This window comes from Heliangelus exortis, chromosome 30 (assembly GCF_036169615.1).
Source record: "Heliangelus exortis chromosome 30, bHelExo1.hap1, whole genome shotgun sequence".
In the NCBI taxonomy this organism is placed as follows: Eukaryota; Metazoa; Chordata; class Aves; order Apodiformes; family Trochilidae; genus Heliangelus; species Heliangelus exortis.
Window position 1 is genome coordinate 359910 of NC_092451.1, and position 27210 is coordinate 387119.

Genomic DNA, 27210 nt, shown 5'->3' on the forward strand with positions numbered 1-27210 from the left:
CGGGGGGGGGGGGAGGCAGCCCCCAGCCCACCCACCCTCCCACCCCCCAGGCCCCGGGGGTCCCAACCCCAAAGCTCTTACCCAGCTCTTTGGGGTGCAGGTCTGGCAGCAGCGCCCCAGGGGGGGTCGATAGTTGCCAAGAAATGGGAGGAAAAATTCCAATTTCTGCCCCGAATGCCAGAGCCAGGTTTGCATCTGAGCAGGGAGAGAGGAAATGGGAGCAGGGACCAACCCAGCCCCCCCTGCCCTCCCCGAGACCCCTTTTTTGGGGAGAAATCACAGGAATTCCTGGGGAGCAGGGCTGGGGTGTGCCCCCCCCCCCCCCCCAGCTGTCACCTTTCTGCCTCTGGATCCGGGGGGATCAATCCCTTGGGAATTGTGTCCAGAGCTGGGGAGACACAGAGTGGAGGGGGGGTAAGGGGGGGCTTTGGGGGGACACCCCAGACCCCATAGGGTGCCTAAAAAAAGAGGATGGGGGGCACCCAAAGAAAAGAGGTGGGGGCCCAAAGTAAAGAGGGTTGGGGGGGTGAAAAAAAGAGGGACCCAAAAAGAGGTGAAAAAATAAAGAGGGTTGGGGTTAAAAACAGAGAAATGGGGGAAAAAAAAAAAAAAAAGAGACGGGGCTGGAAGAACAACAAAAAAAAAAATTAAAAAATGGTGGGGGCTCAAATGATAAGAAGGGTTGGGGCACCCAAAATAAAGAGGGGTGAAAGGCACCCAAAAAAAAAAAAAAAGGAGTTGGGAGACACCCAAGAAAAGGGGATGGGGGCACAATAAAAAAAATAAACTAAAAAAAAAAAAAGAGGTGTGGAAGGCCTGGGAAAAAAAAAAGTGGGGGGCTCAAATAAAAAACGATTGGGGCACTCAAACAAAGGAGGTGGGGGGTACCCAGGAACAGTGTTGTGCTCAAAAAAAAAAAACGCAAAAACCTGGAATTTGGGGCACTGAGAGGGTGGAGGCAGCAAAGAAAAGGAGTGGGGGGGAACCCAAAAAAAATAAAAAGAAGAGAATTTGGGCAATCGAAAAAAAGAGGGGTGGGGGCACCAGAAGAAATGGGGCTGGGGTCCAAAAGAAAGAGGGTGAAGGGGCCCAGAAAAGAGGACGGGGCATCAAAATAAAGAGGAGAACCCCCCCCCCCCCAGCCCAGCAACCCCCGAGTGCCCTCCCCCTCCTTCCCCAGGGACTTTTCCCTCCCACCCCACCCCCCCAGCAAAAATGAGGAAAATGTGAATAATTTGCTTTAAAATGTTGTTTGGAGGAGATAGCCCCTCCTGCACCCCCCCCCAGGTCACCCCCAGGTTATTTGGGTACCCAGGGCCCCCCCCGCCCTTGTCCCCGGGGGGGGGGGGGGGGCCGGGTACCTGTGGGGCGGCACTGGGGGGGTCGGGGGGGGCATCCCCCAAATCCGGGCTGAGAGGTGCGGGGGGGCTGCGAAAAACCAACAGAAATGGGCAAAAAATCTGATTCTGAGGATTTTGGGGTTTTTGGAGGGGGGGGCAGGGGACACCCCCAGGAACCCCACATCCCCTATAGGGGCTGGGGGGGAGGGGGGCACAGACCCCATATGGACCCTGAGGGGGTCACCCCCCCTTTCCCCCAACCCCGGGGGTCCCTTCCCCTTCCCCCCCCTTCCTCGGGACCCCCGGCCCTGCCCGCCCCGCCCCCCCCCACTCTGGGGACCCCCCCCGGGCACCTCCCGAGCGCAGCGCGGGCCGAGGGCGCGAAGGCACCGAAGCTTCGGGAAAATTCCCCAAAAAGGCCCCGAGTGGGTGGGGGTGGGGCTGGAGGGAGCATTGGGAACACCTGGGGAGGGGGAAATGGGGGGGAAAGAGAAAGGAAAAAGGGAAAACTGGGAAAAAAGTGGAAGAAAGGGAAGAGAAGAAAAAAGTGATGATAGGTAGGAAAAACCCAGAATAAATAAAACTGGTAATTAAAAAGAAGGGGAAAAAAGGTAATTTAGCACGGGGAAATGCTAATTAATTCAATTAAAATTAATTCATTAAATAAATAAAAATTAAAAAAAGGCATAGAAACGTAAGAAAAGGGCAAAAAGACAGGAAAAGGGGAAAAAAAAGAATTTAAAAAATAAGTGCAAGGAAGGGAAAAACAAACACAGGGAAAAGGAAAAAAGGTAAAAAGGGGGGAAAAGAGAATTGGAAAAGGTTGGAAAAAAAGAAATAAGATACAAAAGGGAAAACAAAAAGGAGGAAAAGACAAAAAAAGGGGGGAAACAGAAAACGGAAGACCAAAAAAAGGGGAAAAAAAGACGGGGGGGAAAAAAAGAGGAAAAGATACAAGAGGAAAAAAAACCAAATAGACAACACAAGAAAAAAGGGAAATAAACAAACACACCCCCCCCCTCGGGGCTGAGACTCCAGGAATTCAGATTTCTGATAAATAATCACAGCACTCCCCCAAATTCCACCCTATTTTTACCACATTTCACCTTATTTTCCCCTATTTTTACCCTCTTCTACTTAATTACCCCCATTTTTTCCTTTTTTCCTAATTTTTACCCTGTTTTTTCCTATTTCTCAACTAATTTTTTCCCCAGCCTTTTCAATTTTTTTTATTCCCCCCCCGTATTTTTACCCCATTCTCCCTTTTTTCCCCATTTTTATTTACCCCATTTTCCACCCTATTTCCCCTATTTTGCCCCATTTTCCTATTTTTGTTATTGTCCCAATTTTTGCCCCATTTTATCCTATTTTTGACCCTATTTTTGCCCATTCCCCCCCTTTCCTCTATTTCCCCTATTTAACCCTATTATTTTACACAATTTCCCTTTTTACCCCATTTCCCCTTATTTTTCCCCATTTTTTCTTCCTTTCCTGTGTTTTCCCTCATTTTTCTCTACTTTTAGCCCAATCTTTCCCTATTCCCCCCCACTGCCCCAATTTCTTGGGATTTTTACCATTTTCTTGTTTGTTGTTGTTATTTTTACCCATTTTATGGGACTTTTCCCCATTTTTTTTTCTTCCCATTTATTGAGATTCCCCCCCCCATCTAGTGAGATTATTTACCCAAATCCTTGGATTTTTGCTGTATTTTGGGGATTTTTTCCTGTTAATTGGCATTTTTCGCCCATTTATTGGGATTTTTTTACCCATTTCTTGCAATTTTTTTCTCATTTATTGGGATTTTTCCCCCATTTCTTCGGGTTTTTTCCCATGAGTTTTTTTCACCAATTATTGGGATTTTTCCCCATTTACTGGAACTTTTTTACCCATTCATTAAAGAGTTTGGTTTTTTTTAACCACCATTTCTTGGGACTTTCCCCCTCATTTCTTGAGAGCTTCCCCCAATTTATTTTAATTTTTTCGCATTTCTTGAGATTTTTTTCCCCCAGCTAGTGGGATTATTTACCTATTTCTTGGGGTTTTGGCCTCACTTTGGGGATTTTTCCCTATTTTTGTGCATTTTTTCCCTATCTATTGGGATTTTTTAACCCAATTATTGGATTTTTTTCCCCATTTCTTGGGATTTTTCCCAGCTGGGGGGGACATTTCCCATTACCAGAGCCACTCCCTGCTGTGCCCGTCTCCTTCAATCCCCAGATTTGGAGTTTTTTTCCTTATTTTTAAGGCCTGAAGGTGTCCATTGGGACATTTTTGGGGGTGGAGCAGCCATTCCCATTCCCAGTGCTGGAACTGGGATTGGAGAAAAAGGGGGAAACTGAGGCAGGGGGTGGGGGCAGCAGGGACAGGGGACACCCCCAGCCCCCTCAGGAAGGCACCAGAAAAAAAGCCACGAAAAAAGTGAAAAAATGGGGTTTTCTCTTTTTAATAAATTATTCAGGGCCCAGGGGGATACCAGAGCCTTGTGGGGGGATCCAGGAGCTCTGATGGGATCCAGGAGCTTTCCTTTGGGATCCAGGAGCTCTCCCATGGGATCCAGGAGCTTTCCTTTGGGATCCAGGAGCTCTCCCATGGGATCCAGGAGCTCTCCCATGGGATCCAGGAGCTTTCCAATGGGATCCAGGAGCTCTCCCATGGGATCCAGGAGCTTTCCTTTGGGATCCAGGAGCTCTCCCATGGGATCCAGGAGCTTTCCTTTGGGATCCAGGAGCTCTCCCATGGGATCCAGGAGCTCTCCCATGGGATCCAGGAGCTTTCCTTTGGGATCCAGGAGCTCTCCCATGGGATCCAGGAGCTCTCCCATGGGATCCAGGAGCTTTCCTTTGGGATCCAGGAGCTCTCCCATGGGATCCAGGAGCTTTCCAATGGGATCCAGGAGCTCTCCCATGGGATCCAGGAGCTTTCCTTTGGGATCCAGGAGCTCTCCCATGGGATCCAGGAGCTTTCCAATGGGATCCAGGAGCTCTCCCATGGGATCCAGGAGCTTTCCTTTGGGATCCAGGAGCTCTCCCATGGGATCCAGGAGCTTTCCAATGGGATCCAGGAGCTCTCCCATGGGATCCAGGAGCTTTCCTTTGGGATCCAGGAGCTCTCCCATGGGATCCAGGAGCTTTCCAATGGGATCCAGGAGCTCTCCCATGGGATCCAGGAGCTCTCCCATGGGATCCAGGAGCTTTCCAATGGGATCCAGGAGCTCTCCCATGGGATCCAGGAGCTTTCCTTTGGGATCCAGGAGCTCTCCCATGGGATCCCGGGGCTCTGTCCCTCTGCTTGCAGCTCCTCCTGGAGCCTCCCCAAACCTTTCCCCACGTACCACGTGGCTCTTGCCAGGATCTCCCAGGGATCCTCTGGGAATCTCCCGAGTTCAGAGCAGCTGCAGGGGGGTGAAGTTCACCTCCTGCCCCCCCCGGGTCCTGCGGGGGAGGTGTCGGGGGGGGCTCTGCCTCCCGTGCCTCTCCAGGGACCTCAGGAGCTGCCTCGGGTTCTTCTTGGTGGAGAATTCCAACTCTGGGGGGGGGGAGGGGGGAGAAGAGGAAAATGAGAGGGGGGGGCTTCTGTGGGTGTGTGTGGGGGGGGACACTGGGGTGAGGTGGGGATCCCTCAGGTCCTGAGTGTCCCAAGGAAGGGGCTCGGAGGGGGGGGGAATCTTCACCCAACCCTCCCCCACCCTGGGGCAAGAACCATCAAACCCCGGCGGCCCCGGGGCAGGGGAAAAAGAGGGAAAAAATCCCGGGGAAAGGGCAGGGAGAGGGCAGGGGGAAGGGCAGGTCCACCCCCCCACCCCTGAGGATGTCGCCGGTGTCGGCGATTGTCGCCCCCTGGGCCGTCCAGAGGCGCTGGAGCTGCAGGAAGGCGGCGGCGTGGAGGAGGTTGAGGAGGGGCAGGAGCTGCTGGCGGCGATTGCATTCCCTGGGGGGGAACACGGGCGTCAGAGCCCCCCCGGAGCGGTGCTGGGGGGCACAGGGGACCCCCCCGGGCTGGGGATGTCACCTGTTGAGCCGTCCCTCCCGCAGAGCCTGCAGGACGATGCGGGTGATGTTGAGGGACATGAGGCAGAAAGGGAAACTCTGCGGGAGAAGGGGGAGAGATGTCGGGGGGGTCCTCACCAAAAATCCCCCCCCAAAATCCGAACCAAAATCAGCGGGGAGGAGGGGGGGGGCGGGACCTGCCTGGGTCTCGTGGTGGGACAGCCTGAAGATGTGGTGGGCCAGGGGCAGGGTCTGGGGGTCGGTGAGGAGGGAGAGGAGCTGGAGCAGCCCCAACATCCCCACCCCCCGCAGGTCGCGCCCGGGATCAGAGCCTGGAAAAAAGTGGGAAAAGGTTGGGAACAGATGGGGGGGAGGAGGGGAAGGAGGAACACCCAGCAGCCTCCCAGCTCCTGCCTCAATGAGAAACGTTAATGAGGTGAGCACGGGGGGGGTGAGACCCCCGGGGTGGGGGAGAAGGGCAGGGGAGGAGCTTTATCCACGGAAAGATCAAAAACTGGGAAAGGGATGCAGAGAATCCACGGAAATTGGGGGGGCGGGGGAGGGGAGGGTCTGAGGGTGCCCCTCGAATCCTGGGCTCAGTTTTGGGTCTGAAAAGAGACATTGAGAGCCTGGGGGTGTCCAGAGAAGGGCAAGGGAGACATGGAAACTTGAAAACTGAGGCAAAGAAGGTGTTAAATATCTCGGCCTTTTCTTCATCTTTGATAACTCTATTCCCGACCATGTCCAGTAGAGAATGGAGGTCTTCCCTGCTCCTCCTTTGATGTATCTGTATTGATGTATCTGTAGAAGGACTTTTTGTTATCCTTCACAGAGCTTCAAGTTGTGCCTTTGTCTCTCTAATTTTCTTTCTACACAACCTAACTCTATTCCTAAATTCTCCCTGAGTAGTTAGCCCTTTTTTCCATAATCAGTAGGCTCTCTTCTTTACCCTCATTTCTTTCAAAATCTCCCTGTTCAGCCAGACCGGTCGTCTTCCCCGCCGGCTCGCCTTTCGGCACACCAGGACAGCTGCTCATGCTGTTGCCCATGCTGCGTGCACTGCTGTAGATGCACTTCAGCTGGGCTGCAGATTTGGCTCTTAACTTGGGCTGTCCACCCTTGGGCTCCTCTCTGGAGAGCCCGGTTTCAACCCCATCCCCCTTCAAGCCTAGTTTAAAGCCCTCCGTATCAGCCCCGCCAACTTATGGGCTAGAGTCCTTTTGCCCTTGCTGGATAGATGAAGCCCATCTGGTTTGAAGAGACTGGGTAAGATGGAATTTGGCCCATGGTCAAAAAACCCAAAGTTCCGCCGGTGGCACCAATCCCTTAGCCACCTATTGATTAAGACTGGTTTTCCTACTCCTCTCCTCGTTCATCTCTGCTACTGCAGGAATGGAGGTGAACACCCCCTGTGCTCCTGTCCCATCAGCTCATCGACCCAGCGCCTTGAAGTCCTTTTTAATGGTCTTGCTACTTCTTCCATTAATGTCATCACTGCCAGCCTGGACTACCAACAGTGGATAATAATCAGAGGGCCGAATTAGCTGGGGGAGTCTCCTACTGAAATCCCTCACCCGGGCCCCAGGAAGGCAGCAGAGCTCCCTGTGGGAGGGGTCCGGTCGACATACAGGGCCCTCAGTTCCCCTCAGAAGGGAGTCACCAACTACAACTGCCCTTCTTTTTTCCTTTGTAGCTGTAGTTGTAACCCGCCTGGTAGACGGGGGGCGAACAGGAGACCTTCCAGACAGTTCTTCCTCTTGTGTGTCCTCTGCCTGGTTCTCTGAGTCCAGGGCCTCATCTCGGTTCTCGAAGGGCACCCGGGGGGATGGCGGGGGCTGCGAGGGGATTCTTTTGCCTCTCCGATGAGGGACCTGTTTCCATTCCCTCCCATCCACCTGGTTTCTTCCAACTGCCTGATGGCAGGAGGGGCAGGGCTTCACCGCCTCCATCTGGGCTTCTTTTGGGTTAGAAAGGGTGTGACTCCAGGAGTCAACAGGGGGGCAGAAGCACAGGAAGAATAGGTTTTTAAACAAATTAATCACACCAAGGAAAAGGGCTCTTAAGGAAAGAAAGAGAAGGTTTAATGCTTTTTTCAACCCCTGCAGAAAGTCCCAGCTGGCTGCTGCTCTCCCTGCTGGCTTGGAGGAACTTGCAGCACTGGGTCAGGATGCCCGTGAAACTGAGCCGTGCTGCTGCCACCAGCAAGGGTTCCACATGGCAGGACTGTCCCAGTGTCCCACGCTGAGTGAGGATGCTGACAAGTTCCAGGGAAACATTCCCCATCTTCCGCTCCTCCTGGCAGCTGCCAAACAAAGCCCTGAAAGCAAGAAAGCAGCGCTGGGGTGAACTGGAGCTTTTGAAAGCCTGAGCCCTTCTCCCCTCTGCCTCCTTGCACCCCCCAGCACCAGCGTGGGCACTGGCAGCAGCCGTGGGAAGGAAAACTTCTCCCCTGGCTCCTGGTGCAAGCCAGGAGCACGCCGGAGGTGGCCGGATGCTTGGGGACAGCAGGACGCAGAGAAGAGTGGCACAGGGGGTGACCCAAGGTGGCTGCTGCTCGGGGGGGACAGCCCAAAGAAGGGGACACCTGGTTGTCACCTGGGGCCAGGCTGTGCAGAGGGATGGGATGAGCTGACCTGCGGGGGTGATGGTGTCTGCTCAGCAGGCTCGGGGTGCTGCCTGTGGGAAGGAGGCCGTGGCACCGGGCTGCTGCTCCCAGCTCCGTTCACACGCTGCCATCTGCCCCGGGAGCCCTTCCCCCCCCCCTCGGGCTCTTCGGGTCAGGGGGGCTCTCAGTGACATCTTCCCACCTCCACCTTCAGCACTGGCACCTTCAGTCCCACGCTGCTGCTGTCCCCTGCTCTGGTGACACTGGGGAGGTTTAACCCGAGGAGAGCGACCCGAGGGGAGTCCTGGGTGTGGAGAGGAGGGCTTGGAGGGCACTGCTTTGGGTTGGAAGGCACTGCTTTGGACTGGGACAGTCCAGTAGAGCCTGGGGAGGCACATGGGGATCTGGGGGACAGCAGCTGCAGTGTGGCATTGGTGAAGGTACCGTTGGGAAGATGGCAGGAGGAGACTGTCCCCGAGACATCAGAGACAGCAGCACAGAGCCCGGAGACTCTGTCCTGATCTTTGCCGCTGCTGCAGAGTTTCCAGGATCAGTGAGGTCTGAACTCCCAGGGACTGGACTGAGGGCTCAGGGTCGTTTTCCAGGCACTGGAGGGCTGGGAGAGAAAGAAAGAGAGCAGTGGTGAAGCCTCAGTGTTCGCACAGCCCCTCCCGTGCCAGCCCCATCCATTTCTTTCCCTGGCCAGGAGGAGCAGGTGGGAGCCAGGGAGCAGCTGGAAGCTGCTGCTCAGGAATGCCAGCAGCCTGGCTTGGGCTGGAAGGGACCTTAAGGATCCTCCAGTCCTAACCCCCAGCCTGTCCCCAAGAGCTTCCCCCTCCCCTGAGGCTTCTCCCTCGAATGGGGCCAGGCACGGCAGCCCCCTGCCCAGGCTCTGTCCCCTGCCCCATCCAGCCCCATCCAGCCCAGCTCTGACCCCACTCACCAAAGAACATTCCCAGCACTTCATACCGATGCCTCCTCAGGCGCCGCGCAGCAGCCCCTGTGCACAGAGCTCCCGTCAGACCTTCCCCTGCCCAGCACTGCACAGCCCCCTGCCCGGGGCAGCCAGGAGAGGGTCCCCGGGGGCTGTTGCTCACCAATGAACCTGATGGCTGCCAATCTCACACCAGTCGGAGCAGCCCTGAGCCGGATCTTGCTGAAACGCACATACTGCTCCACCCAGCTCCTCTCCTGCTCCAGCTGGGGAGAGCCCAAGTTCAGGGGGCTGGCACAGACCATTCCCTGTGTGCCAGAGCAGTCCCTCTGCCCATCCCCAACCCCTTCCCCTCCAGACCATTCCTTTCTGCCAGCCAGGAGCCCTGGGGGGCTGAGGTGCAGCCAGAGCGTGGGACGGGGGCTCCTGCAGCACCCAGGGGCTGGGGGGAAGAGGGCTCTGCAGAAGAACCCCTGGGGGGGGCTGCGTGCCTGAGGGCAGCCCTTGCCCAGCCCGGGCCCTGGCACCTGGGGCTTGTCCTCACCAGGGTCTCTCCAATCCTCCACGTCTCCTGGTTCTTAACCACTCGCTTCAGCTTCCTCCAGCCCAGGAACTTGGCAGAGGCGAGGAGGGCTCTGCCAGAGGCCTGCAAAGCAGCAGAGGGTGGGAGCTGGCACCACAGCTGGGAGAAGGAGACCTCTGGGCAAGGCTGCACAGTGTCCCCAGCTACTGCTGGGAAGAGGCAGCTGGGGACAGAGCCTGAAGGGGGGGGGGGTTCAGTGCCCGAGGCAGGGACACGGGGCAGCCACCAGCTCAGGTATCACGTTCTGCCAGGTTCTCTCTTCTGCCAGCCAGCAGGAGAGAGATGGGCAAGAGCTGCTGAGCTGCTGCCAGGGCTGGGGCAGAGGGAAGGGCAAAGCTCTGAAGGGTCAGCTCTGGAGTCTGTACCTCGGCCACGCTCTCGTCACTCATCCGAAGGAAGAGTGAGATCAGGGTCCTCCGCACCATCTCCTCCACCTTTTTCTTGTCCTTCCTCACCATCACCACCAACAGCTCTCTGAAGAGGATGATGGAGAGCTCTCTCACCTGGCTGGACTCCTGGGAGAGAGGAAGGAAGGAAGGAAGGAAGAGACCCAAGTCAGGGTGACTGCAGCAGCAGCCTCTCCCTCCCCATGGTTCCTGTTGTTCTGAGTGGGGAGATGCTGCGGGGTGGTGGGGCTGGGGGCAGCGGAGGCCTCATCCTGCCAAGGAGAGGCTGTGCTGGGCTGCAGAGCCCAGAAGCCCTCCCAGCAGAGCCCAGGGCCGTGAGGAGGGCAGCAGCCCTGCCTAAGTGCTGCCCGCGGGGCTGGGCTGGAGGGCAGCTGTCCTTGCCCCGGGCCCCTCTGCGGGGTCAGGTCCCACAGCAGCCTTACATCATCAAAGAGGGCTGGGAGACTTCCTGCCGCCAACACAGCCATGTGGCTGGCTTCCTTCTGCTCCAGCTGCCCGCCCAGGAGGGCTCTGAATAAGAGCAGGGCCTCCACCTTGACGCCGCTGTCAGCGTGTGGCATCATCAGCAGGGTGACAAGCTCAGCAGGGGCCTCTCTCTGCATTTCTGCTGCCTGTGTGAACAGAGAATTGATTTCTGAGCCGGGGAGGGCAGGGAGGGCCCTGTGGCCCCTGCTCAGCCACCTCCTTCCTCTCAGCCAGGCCCAAGCCACCGCGTTACCCCCGTGCCCCAGCCCCAGGCTGCCAAGGCGGCTCCACCTCGCTCACCATCTGCGGATCTCCTGACAGGGCCGCCATGCCCCTGAGTGCCAGCAATTGCATCGTGTGGCTGTAAGAGTGCATGTGCAGGTGGAGGAGGTGCAGGTCACTCAAAGTCTTTTCAAGGTCCTGGCAGCCCAGCAGCTGAAAGAACGACAGCGGTGAGAGACGGGCAGAGCTGCAGGACCCCGGCACTGTGCAGCTCCCGCTTCCCACTGCCAGCTCAGGGCCTGACAAAGGGGCTGACACAGCCCGTCCCGTCCCGTCCCGTCCCGTCCCATCCCGTCCCGTCCCGTCCCGGGGGAAGCCCTGCCTGTGGACACCCAGGGGTGCTGAGCACTGCCCCAGCAGGAAGGGCTGGCGGGCAGAGGGACTGACAGCAGAGCCCTCTGTCCCAGCTCCGGAGACTGTCATCCCACCCGGCAGCCGCCTGGGACAGAGGGACGGCTTCAGGAGCATCTGCCAGAGGCACTGCTTCCCACCAGCCTTACCTCAACGTAGAAAGTCATGGCTAAGGTGTTCTGCCAGGGCTCCCCAGAGCCAAACATCCTTTTGACGTGCTGGAACAGGGAGCAGCGCTGCTCAGCTGAGCTCTTCCTCCTCATCTCTCTGGGCAGGGAAAGAAAAGCAGCGCTGGCGGTGAGCAGGGCAGGCAAAGCCTTGCTGGCATTGAGCTCTCTGCCCCCGGGCATGGGGCTGCCGAGGCTGAAAAGGGCTCTCACCTGGCCAGCAAACTGACTCCCCTCTGGAGGGCCTCACTTCCAAGGAGCAGGTCCCAGCCACCCTCCTGCTGGATCGTCTGGACAAGCTCTTCACATCCAGCAGCGCACAGCAGGGATTTCATGGCCTTCACTGCCACCTGCTGCTCGTCTCCCCGAATCCATGGATCCTTGACAAGCTGGCTGGTCAGGGCCATGAGGAGCCTGGGGAAGAGCACTCCCAGGCTTTCCTGACAGTGGGGCCACTGGCTGAGCCTGCACAGGACCTGGGAGGCCTGCAGAAAAGACACAGGGACAGCTCTCAGTGCACAGACGCTGCTGTTGCACTGCCCAAGGCCGCAGAGAGCCCGATGGAGGCTGTGAGCCATCTGGCAGCACACGGTGGATGAACACGGTGTCCAGAATGCTGCAGGGTGGTTCCTGTTTGTGCTCAGGGGCCCCAGCAGCCCCACGGGGCTGGCACAGAGGGGGTTGGTGCAGGGCAGGTCCCTGCTGGCCCTGAGGGGCTGTGTCCCCAAGCCCTGGAGGAGGTGGGTGTTTGGGGCAGGCAGCAGGGGCTGCCTCTGCTTGCCTGGGGAGCCAGGAACAGCCCTGAACCCGAGCAAGACCTGCTCTGCTCACTCACAGCTGAGACACTGACGCCTGCTATGGAGCCCTCCATCACACCCAGCAGCCCCTCGAAGATCCTCTGGGTGTTTCTGGCTGGGGACAGCATCACCTCCCACATGGCCAGGGCAGCCCTGCAAGCCAGAGCGCTCCGTCAGCAGGGCTGCCTCGGCCACCCTGCTGTGCCCGGGCTATGGAGCAGGTCCCCAGGGCTGGAGGGGCTCCTACCTGTCACACTCTGGACTGATCCTCAGCAGAGTCCTGACCGTGTCCTCGGGGCTCCTCTCAGCCAGCAGCCAGAGCAGTGACTCCAGGCTGTGCCGGGCTGTCACCCTGGGGACACGCTGCAGGGTGCTGTGGATGCCCCTCAAGATCGCTTCTGCCTGGAGGGGACACGGGTGAGGATGGTAAGACAAGAGGGCATGGCCTTAAGCTCTCCCGGGACAGGTTACATATTAGGAAGAGAAGAAATTCTTCCCAGAGAGGGTGCTCAGGCATTAGAATGGGCTGCCCGGGGAGGGGGTGCATTCTCCGTCCCTGGAGGTTTTGAAGAAGAGGCTGAATGTGGCACTGAGTGCAATGGCCTGGGAACCACGGGGGGAGTGGATCAAGGGCTGGAATTGATGATCTCTTTCCAACCCAGGTGATTCTGTGATTCTCTGATTCTATGGTGCTGCCACTGCAACTGCTGCCCTGCCCATCCCATCCCTCTCTGCTGCCTTGCCCTGGCTTCAGGTGCCCAAGAGACTGGGATCTGGGAGGGAGGGAGCAGGGAAAAGCACCAGGAAGGTGTGATGGGCAGGACAGTGCAGCCCCAGGACACTTACATCCACCAGCCAGAAGCCAGGGTCGCTGGTGGCCACGTCCAGCAGGCTGCAGGCCACCTGGCTGTCCTGGGTGCTGGAATCTCTCAGGGCTGCTATAGCTGTGAGGACCAGGCCCGTCCTCTCTGCAGCCCAGGAGTAAATTCCAAACTCCTGCGGGGAGAAGGGAAGGGAAGGAGGGAAGAGATGTCAGGAAAGCTGCAGCAGGGGCTGCTGTCCCTGCAGGGAGGGGAGGAGGAGGATGAAGAGGAAGAGGGAGGGAGGGAGGGAGGGAGGGAGGGAGGGAGGGAGGGAGGGAGGGAGGGAGGGAGGGAGGGAGGGAGGGAGGGAGGGAGGGAGGGTCTCCTTCAGGGTGAGGGAGGAGGGCTGGGCTCATGGGCAGGGCCTGCTGGCCCTCCAGAGAGCCAGGGGCCAGGAGGGCTGGAGCTGCTGCTGGGGCACTCCATGGAGGGACAGCCTGGCATAGGAACCCTCTCAGCAGGGAGAGTGAGGCCAGGCCAGTCCCAGGCATTTTGGGAAGGGTCCCTTGGAAGGGTCCCAGCAAGGAGGGAGCTCCTTACCCTGGCAAGGCCACTGGTGTTCATCTCATCTGCTGCTGACACCCAGCCTGGAGAGGAGTGGAGGAAAGATGGAACTCTGGGACCTGGCCCAGAGCCTCCCCAGCGTTGTCGATGCAGCACGTCGAAGAGGTGCTGAAGAGCCTCTGCTGCCATGGAGCTGGATGCGCAGCAGAGGATGAGACGTCCCACCATCTCTCCCAGGCACTGGAACAGCAGGGATCAGAGGGCTGTGGAGGTGTCTGCCCCAGCCCCTGCACGCTGCCAGCTCCTCTGCCCAGCGCAGGGTCCCCTCTCAGCAGCGCCCGGGCCAGGGGAGCAGAGCAGCAGGACGGGCGAGGCCCAGCTGTCCCCAGCAGGAACAGCCTCCCCTGCAGCCCCGCTGTCCCCTCTGCCTCTCCCTGCTCTCCAGCCCTCAGCTGGCATGAGGACTGGGACTCGGGATAGCCACAGAGTGAGCATCCAGGAGAGCGGGAAGGGCTGAGTGAGGGGGGCACCGGAGCTTGTCTGGCCCTGGGGGCTCCTTACCCTGGCAGAGGAAGGGCTGATGCCTGACTCCATCGCCCTGGCAATGAGCACCAGAGCCTCCTGACCTTCCTCTGCTCTGGGGGAGGCTGTGAAGAACATCAGGCCCTGCAAGAAGAAAAGCCAATGCTCTGCCCTGGGCTCTGCTGGCTCTCCCAGGGCTGACAGCTCTGCTCAGCACCTGGCAGGGCTCGGATCCTTTGCCAAGGCTTCCTGGGAGGGGATCCTTGAGCGTGGGGGCAGCTGGAGCAGGAACAAGGCCGGTGCCAGTCTCTGTGGGTACCTCTGCTGAGCCCTCCAGAGCATTCACAAGGATCTGTCCCTCCCCCTCCTCAGCTGGACGCAGATCCTCAGAGCTCCTGGAATCACAGTCGAAATCTAACAAAGCAAGAGAGGAGGGTGAGCTGAAGGTGCTGGCAGGACAGACTGAAGTGTCCCCTACCTGGCACCCAGCCCCGTGCCAGCTCCCGAGGACAGAGCCAGCCCTGGGCGGGGGGACCCAAAGAGGGGACTGGCAGGGATCGGGCCGGGGATGTGCCCAGCAACCACTGCCATGCAGGAGGACAGCAGAGCAGCCAAAGGCCACTCACTCACTCACTCACTCACTCACCTGCCTCCGGCAGCGGGACCTCCCACACCTCTGATGGGGCAGGGGGGTGGCCTTCCTCCTCTTCCTCTCCCCTCCAGGCCAGCCGGGGCCGGCTCGGGGGTCTCTGCTGAGTGGGGGAAGAGGAGAGGCCATGGGGGGTGGGCACGGGGGGGGCAGTGCTGCCGGCCCCAAGGCTGCACTGCATGGGGGGAGAGCCCGTGGGGCCAAGGGGGCTGCGTGGGGACAGGGAGAGGGCTGGGACGGGCCCTGCACGGGGCAGGGAATCTCCAGGGGATGGAGGCTCCTGGGCAGCCTGTGGAGATTCACAGCCCTCAGGGGCTGGGCAGAGGCTCCCATCAGACAAACCACCAAGGGCTGTCGAGTCCTGCCCCGTTTGCCCCGAGGGCATCCACCCAGCCCCAGTCCCCGGCTCATCCCTCTCCCGGGGACCAGGCACCGTCTCCAACTCTCCTTGGTCCTCTGGGGATCCACGGAGGCTTCTCCCGAACGCTGAGAATGCAGACATCGCTCAGGGCTCCTGTCAGCTCTGTGCTCGCCTCTGCACTCTCTGCTGTCCTTCTGGACACTGAGACGGGGCCTCCCCGGTGCTCAGAAGGGACCCCGGGACCCGCGGTGTCACAGGTGAGGTCACAAAGGGTCCCTTTGTCACCTGGCAGGCAGGCCGGGTGTGTCCAGGCAGGCGTTGGCACATGGAATCGTGGAATCATCATGGCTGGGAAGGACCTTCAAGATGATGGAGTCCAAGTGTCAGCCCTGCACCCCCTGAACCACCGCAGCATCTCCCCCAGCACCACAGCTGCCCCTCTGCTGAACACCTCCAGGGATGGAGGCTCCACCACCTCCCTGGGCAGACTCTTCCAATGCTTCACCACTCTTTCCGTGAAGAAATTTTTCTGCTCTACTTTCTAGAAACCTGGTGTAGTGGAAGGTGTCCCTGCCCATGCAGGGCTGTTGGCACTGGGTGATCCTCAAGGTCCCTTCCACCCCAACCCATTCTATGATCTTATACCATGGTTTTCAAATCCATGCGTCAGGAAACATCTCCAAGTGCCTCATGCTTATGTGGCAACAGAGCTGGATACTTGTTTTTCACAAAAACAGTTTCTAGAGAAAAACTTCAGCTTTGTACTTGGAGAGGAAAACCTCAATCCCAGATTCACACCAGGAGCTGACTTCACTCTCACTCCTATCCAGCTGCCACCCCCTTTGGCAAAGTTACTGTCTACTGAGTTGGAGGATGGTGGGAGACCTGCTCTGCCACAAATGTTCCATTGCTTTTGCTGACCCAAGGGACAGGTCCTTCTGAAACCAGCTCCTGCATGACAAGAGAAAGGATTCTCCTCACTGACAGTCTCTGTACATCACTGGAGACTTCCAAGAGAAGCCCTTGCCAGGTTTCAAGGCTTCTACAAATGCATTGCAGTGATTTTAACATATTTGACAGTCTGATCATTTGATGAGGAATAACTCCTTATTCCTGAAAGTATGATGCTTTCTAAAGAACATGCAGCTCTGACTCCTGCTTAATAAGTGTATAAATGTGTTTGGAGAGATGCCCCCAGATACAAGAGTTAAACGGAGAGTTCATGTAGAAACCCAATTACAAAGCAATATTCATATCCATTTAATTTCTTGCTGACTAATAAGAAATAGGTGGAAGCTTTCATTTTTGCTTTTCACACCACAGCTCCACCAGGCTGCACTTGAAGTGCTGGAGCTTTTCTCTATAATCAGGGGGGCCCTGTGCTGGCTCTGCTGCATGTGCTTAAGTCTGATTAATCCTTCAGCATCACTTGAACTTGGGAAAATAAAAAAAGAGTCTTCCGGTAAAAGAGAAGACGAGAGTAACTTCCACATCAGTTGCTGTTACATTTGAAGGTGGCATAGCCTGACATCCCTCTGCCATCCTTTCTTTCAGGAAACATGCTTTTGGAAGGGTTTAGGGTGAAGCCGAAAAGGAAACAACTATAAAATATCATAGTGCTTCCAAAACCACTCCAGGAACAAAGGAATATGGGAATATCAGTCTTGTCAAATCCTTTCTGACAGGGGAGATGTTTCAGCCATTGGCTTAGATCTGCTGATTTGAAAAACTTGCCTTAGGTCTATAGGGAAGCGATACGAAAACCAATATATCAAAGTCATTGCTTAGCTCTTGTAACATCGTCCCATGTAAAAGAAAAATCTTGAAATTTGTCATAGAATCATAGAATCATAGAATGGGCTGGGTTGGAAGGGACCTCAGAGATCATCAAGTCCAACCCTTGCTCCACTCCCCCCGTGGTTCCCAGCCCATGGCACTGAGTGCCACATCCAGGCTCTTTTGAAATATCTCCAGGGACGGAGGATCCACCCCTTCCCTGGGCAGCCCATTCCAATGTCTGATCACCCCCTCCGTAAAGAAATCCTTTCTAATGTCCAACCTAAACCTCCCCTGGCACAACTTGAGACCTCTTGTGCCCTCTTGTCTTGCTGAGAGTTGCCTGGGAAAAGAGCCCAACCCCCCCCTGGCTCCAACCTCCTTTCAGGGAGTTGGAGAGAGTGATGAGGTCTCCCCTGAGCCTCCTCTTCTCCAGCCTCAACACCCCCAGCTCCCTCAGCCCTTCCTCACAGGAATTCTGCTGGATCCCTTCCCAGCCTCCTTGCTCTTCTCTGGACCTGCTCCAGCACCTCAATCTCCTTCCTGAGCTGAGGGGCCCAGAACTGGACACAGGACTCAAGCTGTGGCCTCCCCAGGGCTGAGCACAGGGGCAGAATCCCTTCCCTGGACCTGCTGGCCACGCTGTTCCTGAGCCAGCCCAGGATGCCATTGGCCTTCTTGGGCACACTGTTTGCTCACGTTCAGCTTCCTGGCAATCCAGACTCCCAGGTTCCTCTCTGTCTGGCTGCTCTCCAGCCACTCTGTGCACAGCCTGGAGATCCCCATGAGGCTGTTGTGGCCAAAGCGCAGGGCCTGTCCCTTGGCCTTGTTGAACCTCATCCCGCTGGAATCATCCCAACTCTCCAGTCTGTCCAGGTCCCTCTGCAGAGCCCTCCTGCCTTCCAGCTGATCCATAACCATAGACTTGTGGGGATCCGAGCAACTCAGGAGGTCACTGACTGTTTCCTTCTGGATTACAGCGGGGCTCTTCAGATTCTTGTCTCTCTCTGCAAGCTCCAGAAGCCAGCTGTCCTCAGGACAACCTGTCTTGCTCTTGAAAACTGAGGCAAAGAAGGTGTTAAATATCTCGGCCTTTTCTTCATCTTTGATAACTCTATTCCCGACCATGTCCAGTAGAGAATGGAGGTCTTCCCTGCTCCTCCTTTGATGTATCTGTATTGATGTATCTGTAGAAGGACTTTTTGTTATCCTTCACAGAGCTTCAAGTTGTGCCTTTGTCTCTCTAATTTTCTTTCTACACAACCTAACTCTATTCCTAAATTCTCCCTGAGTAGTTAGCCCTTTTTTCCATAATCAGTAGGCTCTCTTCTTTACCCTCATTTCTTTCAAAATCTCCCTGTTCAGCCAGACCGGTCGTCTTCCCCGCCGGCTCGCCTTTCGGCACACCAGGACAGCTGCTCATGCTGTTGCCCATGCTGCGTGCACTGCTGTAGATGCACTTCAGCTGGGCTGCAGATTTGGCTCTTAACTTGGGCTGTCCACCCTTGGGCTCCTCTCTGGAGAGCCCGGTTTCAACCCCATCCCCCTTCAAGCCTAGTTTAAAGCCCTCCGTATCAGCCCCGCCAACTTATGGGCTAGAGTCCTTTTGCCCTTGCTGGATAGATGAAGCCCATCTGGTTTGAAGAGACTGGGTAAGATGGAATTTGGCCCATGGTCAAAAAACCCAAAGTTCCGCCGGTGGCACCAATCCCTTAGCCACCTATTGATTAAGACTGGTTTTCCTACTCCTCTCCTCGTTCATCTCTGCTACTGCAGGAATGGAGGTGAACACCCCCTGTGCTCCTGTCCCATCAGCTCATCGACCCAGCGCCTTGAAGTCCTTTTTAATGGTCTTGCTACTTCTTCCATTAATGTCATCACTGCCAGCCTGGACTACCAACAGTGGATAATAATCAGAGGGCCGAATTAGCTGGGGGAGTCTCCTACTGAAATCCCTCACCCGGGCCCCAGGAAGGCAGCAGAGCTCCCTGTGGGAGGGGTCCGGTCGACATACAGGGCCCTCAGTTCCCCTCAGAAGGGAGTCACCAACTACAACTGCCCTTCTTTTTTCCTTTGTAGCTGTAGTTGTAACCCGCCTGGTAGACGGGGGGCGAACAGGAGACCTTCCAGACAGTTCTTCCTCTTGTGTGTCCTCTGCCTGGTTCTCTGAGTCCAGGGCCTCATCTCTGTTCTCGAAGGGCACCCGGGGGGATGGCGGGGGCTGCGAGGGGATTCTTTTGCCTCTCCGATGAGGGACCTGTTTCCATTCCCTCCCATCCACCTGGTTTCTTCCAACTGCCTGATGGCAGGAGGGGCAGGGCTTCACCGCCTCCATCTGGGCTTCTTTTGGGTTAGAAAGGGTGTGACTCCAGGAGTCAACAGGGGGGCAGAAGCACAGGAAGAATAGGTTTTTAAACAAATTAATCACACCAAGGAAAAGGGCTCTTAAGGAAAGAAAGAGAAGGTTTAATGCTTTTTTCAACCCCTGCAGAAAGTCCCAGCTGGCTGCTGCTCTCCCTGCTGGCTTGGAGGAACTTGCAGCACTGGGTCAGGATGCCCGTGAAACTGAGCCGTGCTGCTGCCACCAGCAAGGGTTCCACATGGCAGGACTGTCCCAGTGTCCCATGCTGAGTGAGGATGCTGACAAGTTCCAGGGAAACATTCCCCATCTTCCGCTCCTCCTGGCAGCTGCCAAACAAAGCCCTGAAAGCAAGAAAGCAGCGCTGGGGTGAACTGGAGCTTTTGAAAGCCTGAGCCCTTCTCCCCTCTGCCTCCTTGCACCCCCCAGCACCAGCGTGGGCACTGGCAGCAGCCGTGGGAAGGAAAACTTCTCCCCTGGCTCCTGGTGCAAGCCAGGAGCACGCCGGAGGTGGCCGGATGCTTGGGGACAGCGGGACGCAGAGAAGAGTGGCACAGGGGGTGACCCAAGGTGGCTGCTGCTCGGGGGGGACAGCCCAAAGAAGGGGACACCTGGTTGTCACCTGGGGCCAGGCTGTGCAGAGGGATGGGATGAGCTGACCTGCGGGGGTGATGGTGTCTGCTCAGCAGGCTCGGGGTGCTGCCTGTGGGAAGGAGGCCGTGGCACCGGGCTGCTGCTCCCAGCTCCGTTCACACGCTGCCATCTGCCCCGGGAGCCCTTCCCCCCCCCCTCGGGCTCTTCGGGTCAGGGGGGCTCTCAGTGACATCTTCCCACCTCCACCTTCAGCACTGGCACCTTCAGTCCCACGCTGCTGCTGTCCCCTGCTCTGGTGACACTGGGGAGGTTTAACCCGAGGAGAGCGACCCGAGGGGAGTCCTGGGTGTGGAGAGGAGGGCTTGGAGGGCACTGCTTTGGGTTGGAAGGCACTGCTTTGGACTGGGACAGTCCAGTAGAGCCTGGGGAGGCACATGGGGATCTGGGGGACAGCAGCTGCAGTGTGGCATTGGTGAAGGTACCGTTGGGAAGATGGCAGGAGGAGACTGTCCCCGAGACATCAGAGACAGCAGCACAGAGCCCGGAGACTCTGTCCTGATCTTTGCCGCTGCTGCAGAGTTTCCAGGATCAGTGAGGTCTGAACTCCCAGGGACTGGACTGAGGGCTCAGGGTCGTTTTCCAGGCACTGGAGGGCTGGGAGAGAAAGAAAGAGAGCAGTGGTGAAGCCTCAGTGTTCGCACAGCCCCTCCCGTGCCAGCCCCATCCATTTCTTTCCCTGGCCAGGAGGAGCAGGTGGGAGCCAGGGAGCAGCTGGAAGCTGCTGCTCAGGAATGCCAGCAGCCTGGCTTGGGCTGGAAGGGACCTTAAGGATCCTCCAGTCCTAACCCCCAGCCTGTCCCCAAGAGCTTCCCCCTCCCCTGAGGCTTCTCCCTCGAATGGGGCCAGGCACGGCAGCCCCCTGCCCAGGCTCTGTCCCCTGCCCCATCCAGCCCCATCCAGCCCAGCTCTGACCCCACTCACCAAAGAACATTCCCAGCACTTCATACCGATGCCTCCTCAGGCGCCGCGCAGCAGCCCCTGTGCACAGAGCTCCCGTCAGACCTTCCCCTGCCCAGCACTGCACAGCCCCCTGCCCGGGGCAGCCAGGAGAGGGTCCCCGGGGGCTGTTGCTCACCAATGAACCTGATGGCTGCCAATCTCACACCAGTCGGAGCAGCCCTGAGCCGGATCTTGCTGAAACGCACATACTGCTCCACCCAGCTCCTCTCCTGCTCCAGCTGGGGAGAGCCCAAGTTCAGGGGGCTGGCACAGACCATTCCCTGTGTGCCAGAGCAGTCCCTCTGCCCATCCCCAACCCCTTCCCCTCCAGACCATTCCTTTCTGCCAGCCAGGAGCCCTGGGGGGCTGAGGTGCAGCCAGAGCGTGGGACGGGGGCTCCTGCAGCACCCAGGGGCTGGGGGGAAGAGGGCTCTGCAGAAGAACCCCTGGGGGGGGCTGCGTGCCTGAGGGCAGCCCTTGCCCAGCCCGGGCCCTGGCACCTGGGGCTTGTCCTCACCAGGGTCTCTCCAATCCTCCACGTCTCCTGGTTCTTAACCACTCGCTTCAGCTTCCTCCAGCCCAGGAACTTGGCAGAGGCGAGGAGGGCTCTGCCAGAGGCCTGCAAAGCAGCAGAGGGTGGGAGCTGGCACCACAGCTGGGAGAAGGAGACCTCTGGGCAAGGCTGCACAGTGTCCCCAGCTACTGCTGGGAAGAGGCAGCTGGGGACAGAGCCTGAAGGGGGGGGGGGTTCAGTGCCCGAGGCAGGGACACGGGGCAGCCACCAGCTCAGGTATCACGTTCTGCCAGGTTCTCTCTTCTGCCAGCCAGCAGGAGAGAGATGGGCAAGAGCTGCTGAGCTGCTGCCAGGGCTGGGGCAGAGGGAAGGGCAAAGCTCTGAAGGGTCAGCTCTGGAGTCTGTACCTCGGCCACGCTCTCGTCACTCATCCGAAGGAAGAGTGAGATCAGGGTCCTCCGCACCATCTCCTCCACCTTTTTCTTGTCCTTCCTCACCATCACCACCAACAGCTCTCTGAAGAGGATGATGGAGAGCTCTCTCACCTGGCTGGACTCCTGGGAGAGAGGAAGGAAGGAAGGAAGGAAGAGACCCAAGTCAGGGTGACTGCAGCAGCAGCCTCTCCCTCCCCATGGTTCCTGTTGTTCTGAGTGGGGAGATGCTGCGGGGTGGTGGGGCTGGGGGCAGCGGAGGCCTCATCCTGCCAAGGAGAGGCTGTGCTGGGCTGCAGAGCCCAGAAGCCCTCCCAGCAGAGCCCAGGGCCGTGAGGAGGGCAGCAGCCCTGCCCAAGTGCTGCCCGCGGGGCTGGGCTGGAGGGCAGCTGTCCTTGCCCCGGGCCCCTCTGCGGGGTCAGGTCCCACAGCAGCCTTACATCATCAAAGAGGGCTGGGAGACTTCCTGCCGCCAACACAGCCATGTGGCTGGCTTCCTTCTGCTCCAGCTGCCCGCCCAGGAGGGCTCTGAATAAGAGCAGGGCCTCCACCTTGACGCCGCTGTCAGCGTGTGGCATCATCAGCAGGGTGACAAGCTCAGCAGGGGCCTCTCTCTGCATTTCTGCTGCCTGTGTGAACAGAGAATTGATTTCTGAGCCGGGGAGGGCAGGGAGGGCCCTGTGGCCCCTGCTCAGCCACCTCCTTCCTCTCAGCCAGGCCCAAGCCACCGCGTTACCCCCGTGCCCCAGCCCCAGGCTGCCAAGGCGGCTCCACCTCGCTCACCATCTGCGGATCTCCTGACAGGGCCGCCATGCCCCTGAGTGCCAGCAATTGCATCGTGTGGCTGTAAGAGTGCATGTGCAGGTGGAGGAGGTGCAGGTCACTCAAAGTCTTTTCAAGGTCCTGGCAGCCCAGCAGCTGAAAGAACGACAGCGGTGAGAGACGGGCAGAGCTGCAGGACCCCGGCACTGTGCAGCTCCCGCTTCCCACTGCCAGCTCAGGGCCTGACAAAGGGGCTGACACAGCCCGTCCCGTCCCGTCCCGTCCCGTCCCGTCCCATCCCGTCCCGTCCCGTCCCGGGGGAAGCCCTGCCTGTGGACACCCAGGGGTGCTGAGCACTGCCCCAGCAGGAAGGGCTGGCGGGCAGAGGGACTGACAGCAGAGCCCTCTGTCCCAGCTCCGGAGACTGTCATCCCACCCGGCAGCCGCCTGGGACAGAGGGACGGCTTCAGGAGCATCTGCCAGAGGCACTGCTTCCCACCAGCCTTACCTCAACGTAGAAAGTCATGGCTAAGGTGTTCTGCCAGGGCTCCCCAGAGCCAAACATCCTTTTGACGTGCTGGAACAGGGAGCAGCGCTGCTCAGCTGAGCTCTTCCTCCTCATCTCTCTGGGCAGGGAAAGAAAAGCAGCGCTGGCGGTGAGCAGGGCAGGCAAAGCCTTGCTGGCATTGAGCTCTCTGCCCCCGGGCATGGGGCTGCCGAGGCTGAAAAGGGCTCTCACCTGGCCAGCAAACTGACTCCCCTCTGGAGGGCCTCACTTCCAAGGAGCAGGTCCCAGCCACCCTCCTGCTGGATCGTCTGGACAAGCTCTTCACATCCAGCAGCGCACAGCAGGGATTTCATGGCCTTCACTGCCACCTGCTGCTCGTCTCCCCGAATCCATGGATCCTTGACAAGCTGGCTGGTCAGGGCCATGAGGAGCCTGGGGAAGAGCACTCCCAGGCTTTCCTGACAGTGGGGCCACTGGCTGAGCCTGCACAGGACCTGGGAGGCCTGCAGAAAAGACACAGGGACAGCTCTCAGTGCACAGACGCTGCTGTTGCACTGCCCAAGGCCGCAGAGAGCCCGATGGAGGCTGTGAGCCATCTGGCAGCACACGGTGGATGAACACGGTGTCCAGAATGCTGCAGGGTGGTTCCTGTTTGTGCTCAGGGGCCCCAGCAGCCCCACGGGGCTGGCACAGAGGGGGTTGGTGCAGGGCAGGTCCCTGCTGGCCCTGAGGGGCTGTGTCCCCAAGCCCTGGAGGAGGTGGGTGTTTGGGGCAGGCAGCAGGGGCTGCCTCTGCTTGCCTGGGGAGCCAGGAACAGCCCTGAACCCGAGCAAGACCTGCTCTGCTCACTCACAGCTGAGACACTGACGCCTGCTATGGAGCCCTCCATCACACCCAGCAGCCCCTCGAAGATCCTCTGGGTGTTTCTGGCTGGGGACAGCATCACCTCCCACATGGCCAGGGCAGCCCTGCAAGCCAGAGCGCTCCGTCAGCAGGGCTGCCTCGGCCACCCTGCTGTGCCCGGGCTATGGAGCAGGTCCCCAGGGCTGGAGGGGCTCCTACCTGTCACACTCTGGACTGATCCTCAGCAGAGTCCTGACCGTGTCCTCGGGGCTCCTCTCAGCCAGCAGCCAGAGCAGTGACTCCAGGCTGTGCCGGGCTGTCACCCTGGGGACACGCTGCAGGGTGCTGTGGATGCCCCTCAAGATCGCTTCTGCCTGGAGGGGACACGGGTGAGGATGGTAAGACAAGAGGGCATGGCCTTAAGCTCTCCCGGGACAGGTTACATATTAGGAAGAGAAGAAATTCTTCCCAGAGAGGGTGCTCAGGCATTAGAATGGGCTGCCCGGGGAGGGGGTGCATTCTCCGTCCCTGGAGGTTTTGAAGAAGAGGCTGAATGTGGCACTGAGTGCAATGGCCTGGGAACCACGGGGGGAGTGGATCAAGGGCTGGAATTGATGATCTCTTTCCAACCCAGGTGATTCTGTGATTCTCTGATTCTATGGTGCTGCCACTGCAACTGCTGCCCTGCCCATCCCATCCCTCTCTGCTGCCTTGCCCTGGCTTCAGGTGCCCAAGAGACTGGGATCTGGGAGGGAGGGAGCAGGGAAAAGCACCAGGAAGGTGTGATGGGCAGGACAGTGCAGCCCCAGGACACTTACATCCACCAGCCAGAAGCCAGGGTCGCTGGTGGCCACGTCCAGCAGGCTGCAGGCCACCTGGCTGTCCTGGGTGCTGGAATCTCTCAGGGCTGCTATAGCTGTGAGGACCAGGCCCGTCCTCTCTGCAGCCCAGGAGTAAATTCCAAACTCCTGCGGGGAGAAGGGAAGGGAAGGAGGGAAGAGATGTCAGGAAAGCTGCAGCAGGGGCTGCTGTCCCTGCAGGGAGGGGAGGAGGAGGATGAAGAGGAAGAGGGATGGAGGGAGGGAGGGAGGGAGGGAGGGAGGGAGGGAGGGAGGGAGGGAGGGTCTCCTTCAGGGTGAGGGAGGAGGGCTGGGCTCATGGGCAGGGCCTGCTGGCCCTCCAGAGAGCCAGGGGCCAGGAGGGCTGGAGCTGCTGCTGGGGCACTCCATGGAGGGACAGCCTGGCATAGGAACCCTCTCAGCAGGGAGAGTGAGGCCAGGCCAGTCCCAGGCATTTTGGGAAGGGTCCCTTGGAAGGGTCCCAGCAAGGAGGGAGCTCCTTACCCTGGCAAGGCCACTGGTGTTCATCTCATCTGCTGCTGACACCCAGCCTGGAGAGGAGTGGAGGAAAGATGGAACTCTGGGACCTGGCCCAGAGCCTCCCCAGCGTTGTCGATGCAGCACGTCGAAGAGGTGCTGAAGAGCCTCTGCTGCCATGGAGCTGGATGCGCAGCAGAGGATGAGACGTCCCACCATCTCTCCCAGGCACTGGAACAGCAGGGATCAGAGGGCTGTGGAGGTGTCTGCCCCAGCCCCTGCACGCTGCCAGCTCCTCTGCCCAGCGCAGGGTCCCCTCTCAGCAGCGCCCGGGCCAGGGGAGCAGAGCAGCAGGACGGGCGAGGCCCAGCTGTCCCCAGCAGGAACAGCCTCCCCTGCAGCCCCGCTGTCCCCTCTGCCTCTCCCTGCTCTCCAGCCCTCAGCTGGCATGAGGACTGGGACTCGGGATAGCCACAGAGTGAGCATCCAGGAGAGCGGGAAGGGCTGAGTGAGGGGGGCACCGGAGCTTGTCTGGCCCTGGGGGCTCCTTACCCTGGCAGAGGAAGGGCTGATGCCTGACTCCATCGCCCTGGCAATGAGCACCAGAGCCTCCTGACCTTCCTCTGCTCTGGGGGAGGCTGTGAAGAACATCAGGCCCTGCAAGAAGAAAAGCCAATGCTCTGCCCTGGGCTCTGCTGGCTCTCCCAGGGCTGACAGCTCTGCTCAGCACCTGGCAGGGCTCGGATCCTTTGCCAAGGCTTCCTGGGAGGGGATCCTTGAGCGTGGGGGCAGCTGGAGCAGGCACAAGGCCGGTGCCAGTCTCTGTGGGTACCTCTGCTGAGCCCTCCAGAGCATTCACAAGGATCTGTCCCTCCCCCTCCTCAGCTGGACGCAGATCCTCAGAGCTCCTGGAATCACAGTCGAAATCTAACAAAGCAAGAGAGGAGGGTGAGCTGAAGGTGCTGGCAGGACAGACTGAAGTGTCCCCTACCTGGCACCCAGCCCCGTGCCAGCTCCCGAGGACAGAGCCAGCCCTGGGCGGGGGGACCCAAAGAGGGGACTGGCAGGGATCGGGCCGGGGAGGTGCCCAGCAACCACTGCCATGCAGGAGGACAGCAGAGCAGCCAAAGGCCACTCACTCACTCACTCACTCACTCACCTGCCTCCGGCAGCGGGACCTCCCACACCTCTGATGGGGCAGGGGGGTGGCCTTCCTCCTCTTCCTCTCCCCTCCAGGCCAGCCGGGGCCGGCTCGGGGGTCTCTGCTGAGTGGGGGAAGAGGAGAGGCCATGGGGGGTGGGCACGGGGGGGGCAGTGCTGCCGGCCCCAAGGCTGCACTGCATGGGGGGAGAGCCCGTGGGGCCAAGGGGGCTGCGTGGGGACAGGGAGAGGGCTGGGACGGGCCCTGCACGGGGCAGGGAATCTCCAGGGGATGGAGGCTCCTGGGCAGCCTGTGGAGATTCACAGCCCTCAGGGGCTGGGCAGAGGCTCCCATCAGACAAACCACCAAGGGCTGTCGAGTCCTGCCCCGTTTGCCCCGAGGGCATCCACCCAGCCCCAGTCCCCGGCTCATCCCTCTCCCGGGGACCAGGCACCGTCTCCAACTCTCCTTGGTCCTCTGGGGATCCACGGAGGCTTCTCCCGAACGCTGAGAATGCAGACATCGCTCAGGGCTCCTGTCAGCTCTGTGCTCGCCTCTGCACTCTCTGCTGTCCTTCTGGACACTGAGACGGGGCCTCCCCGGTGCTCAGAAGGGACCCCGGGACCCGCGGTGTCACAGGTGAGGTCACAAAGGGTCCCTTTGTCACCTGGCAGGCAGGCCGGGTGTGTCCAGGCAGGCGTTGGCACATGGAATCGTGGAATCATCATGGCTGGGAAGGACCTTCAAGATGATGGAGTCCAAGTGTCAGCCCTGCACCCCCTGAACCACCGCAGCATCTCCCCCAGCACCACAGCTGCCCCTCTGCTGAACACCTCCAGGGATGGAGGCTCCACCACCTCCCTGGGCAGACTCTTCCAATGCTTCACCACTCTTTCCGTGAAGAAATTTTTCTGCTCTACTTTCTAGAAACCTGGTGTAGTGGAAGGTGTCCCTGCCCATGCAGGGCTGTTGGCACTGGGTGATCCTCAAGGTCCCTTCCACCCCAATCCATTCTATGATCTTATACCATGGTTTTCAAATCCATGCATCAGGAAACATCTCCAAGTGCCTCATGCTTATGTGGCAACAGAGCTGGATACTTGTTTTTCACAAAAACAGTTTCTAGAGAAAAACTTCAGCTTTGTACTTGG

At 58.8% G+C, this 27210-nt stretch overlaps 3 protein-coding genes and 1 long non-coding RNA gene across 14 annotated transcripts; all 4 read right to left on the reverse strand.

The window, feature by feature from the left end:
- Positions 1–80: 80 nt before the first annotated feature.
- On the reverse strand, positions 81–1428 carry LOC139788744 (uncharacterized). Its single transcript, XR_011722928.1, has 3 exons — positions 1362–1428; positions 337–388; positions 81–195 (listed from the first exon to the last, which is right to left on the reverse strand). It is a non-coding gene; the product is annotated as an uncharacterized lncRNA (long non-coding RNA).
- A 3142-nt stretch (positions 1429–4570) lies between these two features.
- LOC139788740 (ELMO domain-containing protein 3-like) lies at positions 4571–5684 on the reverse strand. 3 transcript variants are annotated; one of them, XM_071728930.1, is made up of 4 exons: positions 5528–5684; positions 5349–5425; positions 5140–5267; positions 4571–4865 (listed from the first exon to the last, which is right to left on the reverse strand). In XM_071728930.1, exons 1-4 carry the CDS (start codon positions 5621–5623, stop codon positions 4723–4725), a joined length of 444 nt encoding a protein of 147 aa, XP_071585031.1. In that variant the 5' UTR covers positions 5624–5684; the 3' UTR covers positions 4571–4722. The 3 variants fall into 3 exon arrangements, with proteins under 3 accessions (XP_071585031.1, XP_071585032.1, XP_071585030.1); XM_071728931.1 differs by having other exon boundaries at positions 5349–5374; positions 5528–5683; XM_071728929.1 differs by having other exon boundaries at positions 5349–5374; positions 5465–5683.
- Positions 5685–7391: 1707 nt separating this feature from the next.
- Positions 7392–15440, reverse strand: LOC139788733 (maestro heat-like repeat-containing protein family member 7). Of its 5 annotated transcripts, none has more exons than XM_071728913.1 (18): positions 14453–15440; positions 14126–14220; positions 13846–13950; positions 13321–13524; positions 12764–12913; positions 12165–12319; positions 11956–12070; positions 11334–11605; positions 11103–11220; positions 10621–10755; positions 10278–10466; positions 9814–9963; positions 9410–9511; positions 9029–9131; positions 8875–8931; positions 8396–8547; positions 7960–8241; positions 7392–7643 (listed from the first exon to the last, which is right to left on the reverse strand). In XM_071728913.1, the coding sequence occupies exons 1-16, from the start codon at positions 14955–14957 to the stop codon at positions 8414–8416; spliced, it is 2589 nt and encodes an 862-aa protein (XP_071585014.1). In that variant the 5' UTR covers positions 14958–15440; the 3' UTR covers positions 7392–7643; positions 7960–8241; positions 8396–8413. The 5 variants fall into 5 exon arrangements, with proteins under 5 accessions (XP_071585014.1, XP_071585015.1, XP_071585016.1 ...); XM_071728914.1 differs by having other exon boundaries at positions 7960–8194; positions 8376–8547; XM_071728915.1 differs by having other exon boundaries at positions 7960–8185; positions 8376–8547; positions 14453–15439.
- A 3597-nt stretch (positions 15441–19037) lies between these two features.
- Positions 19038–27001, reverse strand: LOC139788734 (maestro heat-like repeat-containing protein family member 7). 5 transcript variants are annotated; one of them, XM_071728918.1, is made up of 18 exons: positions 26078–27001; positions 25751–25845; positions 25471–25575; positions 24946–25149; positions 24421–24570; positions 23822–23976; positions 23613–23727; positions 22991–23262; positions 22760–22877; positions 22273–22407; positions 21930–22118; positions 21466–21615; positions 21062–21163; positions 20681–20783; positions 20527–20583; positions 20048–20199; positions 19612–19893; positions 19038–19295 (listed from the first exon to the last, which is right to left on the reverse strand). In XM_071728918.1, exons 1-16 carry the CDS (start codon positions 26580–26582, stop codon positions 20066–20068), a joined length of 2589 nt encoding a protein of 862 aa, XP_071585019.1. In that variant the 5' UTR covers positions 26583–27001; the 3' UTR covers positions 19038–19295; positions 19612–19893; positions 20048–20065. The 5 variants fall into 5 exon arrangements, with proteins under 5 accessions (XP_071585019.1, XP_071585022.1, XP_071585021.1 ...); XM_071728921.1 differs by having other exon boundaries at positions 19612–19837; positions 20028–20199; XM_071728920.1 differs by having other exon boundaries at positions 19612–19846; positions 20028–20199.
- Between the last annotated feature and the right edge of the window lie 209 nt (positions 27002–27210).